Source organism: Rhinopithecus bieti, unplaced genomic scaffold (assembly GCF_001698545.2).
Source record: "Rhinopithecus bieti isolate Rb0 unplaced genomic scaffold, ASM169854v2 scaffold_13400, whole genome shotgun sequence".
Taxonomy (NCBI): domain Eukaryota; kingdom Metazoa; phylum Chordata; class Mammalia; order Primates; family Cercopithecidae; genus Rhinopithecus; species Rhinopithecus bieti.
This window is the reverse complement of record NW_016807991.1, coordinates 4,442,958-4,446,838: the sequence shown is the minus strand read 5'-3', so window position 1 is coordinate 4,446,838 and position 3,881 is coordinate 4,442,958. Positions and strand designations below refer to the sequence as shown.

Below are 3,881 nucleotides of genomic sequence, written 5' to 3'. Positions count from 1 at the left end.
CTGAGATCGTGCCACTGAATTCCAGCCTGGGCGACAGAGTGATACTCCCTCGCACCAGAAAAAAAGAAAAGCTTGGTGTCCGCCCCACCCCCAAAACTTCTCATCCACCAGCACATGCCTCCTTGTCTATCTTCCCGGTGTCTGGACACTGAGACCACAGGAGGACTGAACCAAGTTGGTCGGCCATGTCCTTTCTCAAGGCTGGGGGCCAGAGGCAGGGTGGACAGGGACGGGTTAGAGGAAGGAGTAATTCTAGGTTTTTCAGGAGCTGGGTGTGCAACCACAACATCCAACCCCGCAGGGAAGCTGATCCAGGGGCGCCCACCACCCCATCCCCTGGAGCTGCAGTTGGAAGCTGGGACTGGGCCTGGAGCTCCGGAGCAGCCCCGCCAGCCCACAGGATACGGTTTTGCGTAATGCAGGGTGGAAGGGGGAAACGACTACACAAGCCCCTGGTTCATGACATGGACACACGTCAGGCATCTACTGTGTCACCTGCTCTGTGCGGGGCGCTGTGGGGAACACAATCGGCCTTGGTGCCTGCCCACAGAATGCGACCTGGGGAAAGGAATTCGTCGCCTTCCCCAGCAGTGTTTATGAAAAGGCTCGGTCTTTCAACGAAAACAGCAAGTGAGCTGTAAGCGTCCTGCCAGCCGCGGGACATAAGGCCCGTCAAAAACCTCTCCTGAGGAAAGGATCCCGCGTCGAGGTCCCGTGTACGATCCGAGTATACGTCACTCCCCAGCCACACTCAAGATGGCCGTCGGTCCGTTCCTGGGCTCTGCGCAGGCGCACTTCCGCCCCCACGCCCAACCTGGCTCCGCCCAGGTGTCCCGGGGCGGGACCAAGAGCGGAAGTGGGTGTGACGGGGACTGGGGCCCGGTGGGCCCGCGGAGGAAAGATAGTGGGGAGTGGGAACTGTGGGGTTCGGAGCGATGATTCCCCCACAGGAGGCATCCGCCCGGCGGCGGGAGATCGAGGACAAGCTGAAGCAGGTGGGCGTGGGCCTGGGGAGGAGGTGAGGGAAAGGGGCCAACAGCGGGGCCTGAGTGTCTACTCGGAGAGGAGGCAGGGGTGGGAGGGAGCGCACCCAGCGAGGAGATGGGGTTGGGGGCTAGACCCTGGGGTCGGGACGCAGTGGTCTCCTTTAGCTTCTGGTTTCTGGTGATGTCTTCCCCTTGCCTGCCACCAGGAGGAGGAGACGCTGTCCTTCATCCGAGACAGCCTGGAGAAGAGCGACCAGCTCACTAAGAACATGGTGAGTCTCCTCGCAGCTGGGGAGGGGGCAGGCCTCCGCACCCTGGGGGAAAGCCTTGCGCCCTGGCGGTTCCGGTTCCTGCGGCCTGGGGTTCTGTCATGGGTAGCGACGCAGGCAGTGTGTGGGTTTATCTAGCAACAGTGTGGCATCTCTCCTGCCTAGCCCCCTCCCCATATTCCGTCCCCTCACTGAGGAGGCTGCACTTCCCCCTGGCCTGGACTTGCTGCTTTCTGTCTAAGCTCGCCATTTTTCCTTCTCTCCTGCAAACACTCAGTGAGTCTGACCAGTTAGTTGGGCTAGGTACTGGACATATGTCATCGTCAATGGATCCTCTGTCCAGGAGGTTGGCACTTTGAGATTCCTGAGAGCAGAGAAGACTCAGCCTTCACTCCAGAGGACTTCAGGGAAAGAAAGAGCTCTGAAGTCAGGCAGATCTGGCATCTAGTCCTTGCCCTGCTGCTTAAGTGTGTGGCTCCTGATAGGTAACTCTGGAGTCAGCGAATTCATCTGCTAAAGCAGAGACTGTGCCAGCCTCCCAGTATGTCTGTGAAGGTCATATACGCTAATGCATGCCACTGCATCTTGCTCAGTGCCTGGTATACAATGGTACTCAATAAGTGAGGTTCCTTCTTTATTCCTAGGGGAGACTGGAAAAGCACAAAGTGAGTAAATACAAACGTATTTGTATTTAGTCACACAATGATAAAGTCCTAGTCCTTTTCTAAAAAATTTAATTTTAAAATTATTTTTTTGGCCGGGCGCGGTGGCTCACGCCTGTAATCCCAGCACTTTGGGAGGCCGAGACGGGTGGATCACAAGGTCAGGAGATCGAGACCATCCTGGCTAACAGGGTGATACCCCGTCTCTACTAAAAATATTTTTTAAAAATTAGCCGGGCAAGGTGGCGGTGCCTGTAGTCCCAGCTACTCGGGATGCTGAGGCAGGAGAGTGGCGGGAACCCAGGGGGCGGAGCTTGCAGTGAGCTGAGATCGGGCCACCGCACTCCAGCCTGGGCCACAGAGCGAGACTCCGTCTCAAAAAAATAAATAAATAAATAAATAAATAAATAAATAAATAAAAATAAAATTATTTTTTTTTAGAGACAGGGTCTGGCTCTGTTGTGCAGGCTAGAGTGCAGTGGCATGACCGTAGCTCACTGCAGTCTCTAACTCCTGGGCTCAGGCAGTCCTCCTGCCTCGGCCTCCTAGTAGCTGGGACTGTAGGCACACACCACCACACCTTGCTAATTATGTGTGTGTGTGTGTGTCTGTGTGTGTAGACAGGGTCTCACTGTGTTGTCCAGGCTGGTCTTGAACTCCTAGTCTCAAGCAATCCTCCTGCCTCAGCCTCCCAAATTCTTAGGGTTAGAGGCATGAACCATCACGCCCAGCCTCTAGTCAATGAGTTTCATCCTTAAGAGGGTTTTGAAGATACAGAAATGCATTCGAGGCTTCTCTGTATGAAACTACTTCCAGTCCAGTTTAGGAATGCTTCAAAGAGAGCAGAAGTTGAGATCTGGCTTCAAAAGGTGGAAGGGAAGCCATCTTGGGCTGATTATTTTAGGAAGAATTAATTTGATGCTTGGTTTGCCTTCAAATAAAATTTCAACCAATTTGTCTTAAATCACCTACTATATGCTAGGCACATGATGGGTGCTGAGGATACAGTGGGGAGCAGATACACCCTCTTCCTTCCTTTGTGGAGTTTATTGTCTAGAAACCCAGAGAAAAGGCAGGAAATGCCCAAGGTGGGTGTGTAGAAGCAGTGCTGGGACCACCATGAGGCCTGAGATCAAGAGGCTTCCCTCCTGCAGGTGTCTATCTTATCATCCTTTGAGAGCCGCCTTATGAAGCTAGAGAACTCCATCATCCCCGTGCACAAGCAGACGGAGAATCTGCAGCGGCTGCAGGAGAATGTTGAGAAGACACTGTCCTGCCTGGACCATGTCATCAGCTACTACCATGTGGCCAGTGACACTGAGAAGATCATCAGAGAGGGGTGAGTTAGGCCCATAGGGTCAATTCCTAATCCCTCCTGGACCAGAGGGTTGGTCTGTAATCCCAGCAATTTGGGATGCTGATGCGGGAGGATCACTTGAGACTAGGAGTTCAAGACCAGCCTGGACAACACAGTGAGATGCCTTTTAAGCCCTAAGCCTTAAAAGGCGGCGGTGGGGATAGAATATATTTGAGCCTGGAGTCCCATGTATTAATTCTCCTCTTTCCCTTCCAAATACTGTGTCCTTAGTCCTTCTTCACACCCCTTGCCCCAGCCTGACCTGGCTCTTTTCCTTCCCAGCCCCACAGGTAGGCTGGAAGAGTACCTGGGAAGCATGGCCAAGATTCAGAAGGCAGTGGAGTATTTCCAGGACAACAGCCCAGACAGCCCAGAACTCAACAAAGTGGTAAGGGATCTGCAGAATAATGTGAGGAGCTTGGGGATATCAGTCTCTGCCCTGGTCTCATGAGGGACATGGGGCCAGCTTGAGGATGTACACAGTAGAATACACAGAAGGATATAGCACAGTACATCCTCTAGGCATTAGTATCTCTGCCTCAAAAATTACACATTTTTTATTATTAAAAATTACATGTTTTTATTTTAATAAAAAATTTTATTAAAA

The 3,881-nt window shown here is 52.7% G+C and overlaps 1 protein-coding gene across 8 annotated transcripts in view; it reads left to right on the top strand.

Moving 5' to 3' along the window:
- Positions 1 to 834: 834 nt before the first annotated feature.
- The window catches only part of EXOC7 (exocyst complex component 7), a 20,755-nt gene continuing 17,708 nt past the window's right edge, over positions 835 to 3,881 (top strand). For all 8 annotated transcript variants that reach the window (XM_017884742.1, XM_017884740.1, XM_017884739.1 and 5 more), the window contains exons 1-4: positions 835 to 995; positions 1,193 to 1,258; positions 3,072 to 3,256; positions 3,557 to 3,662. In XM_017884742.1, coding sequence (XP_017740231.1) covers positions 936 to 995; positions 1,193 to 1,258; positions 3,072 to 3,256; positions 3,557 to 3,662 — 417 coding nt within the window. In that variant the 5' untranslated portion in view covers positions 835 to 935. The remainder of the gene's footprint in view (positions 996 to 1,192; positions 1,259 to 3,071; positions 3,257 to 3,556; positions 3,663 to 3,881) is intronic.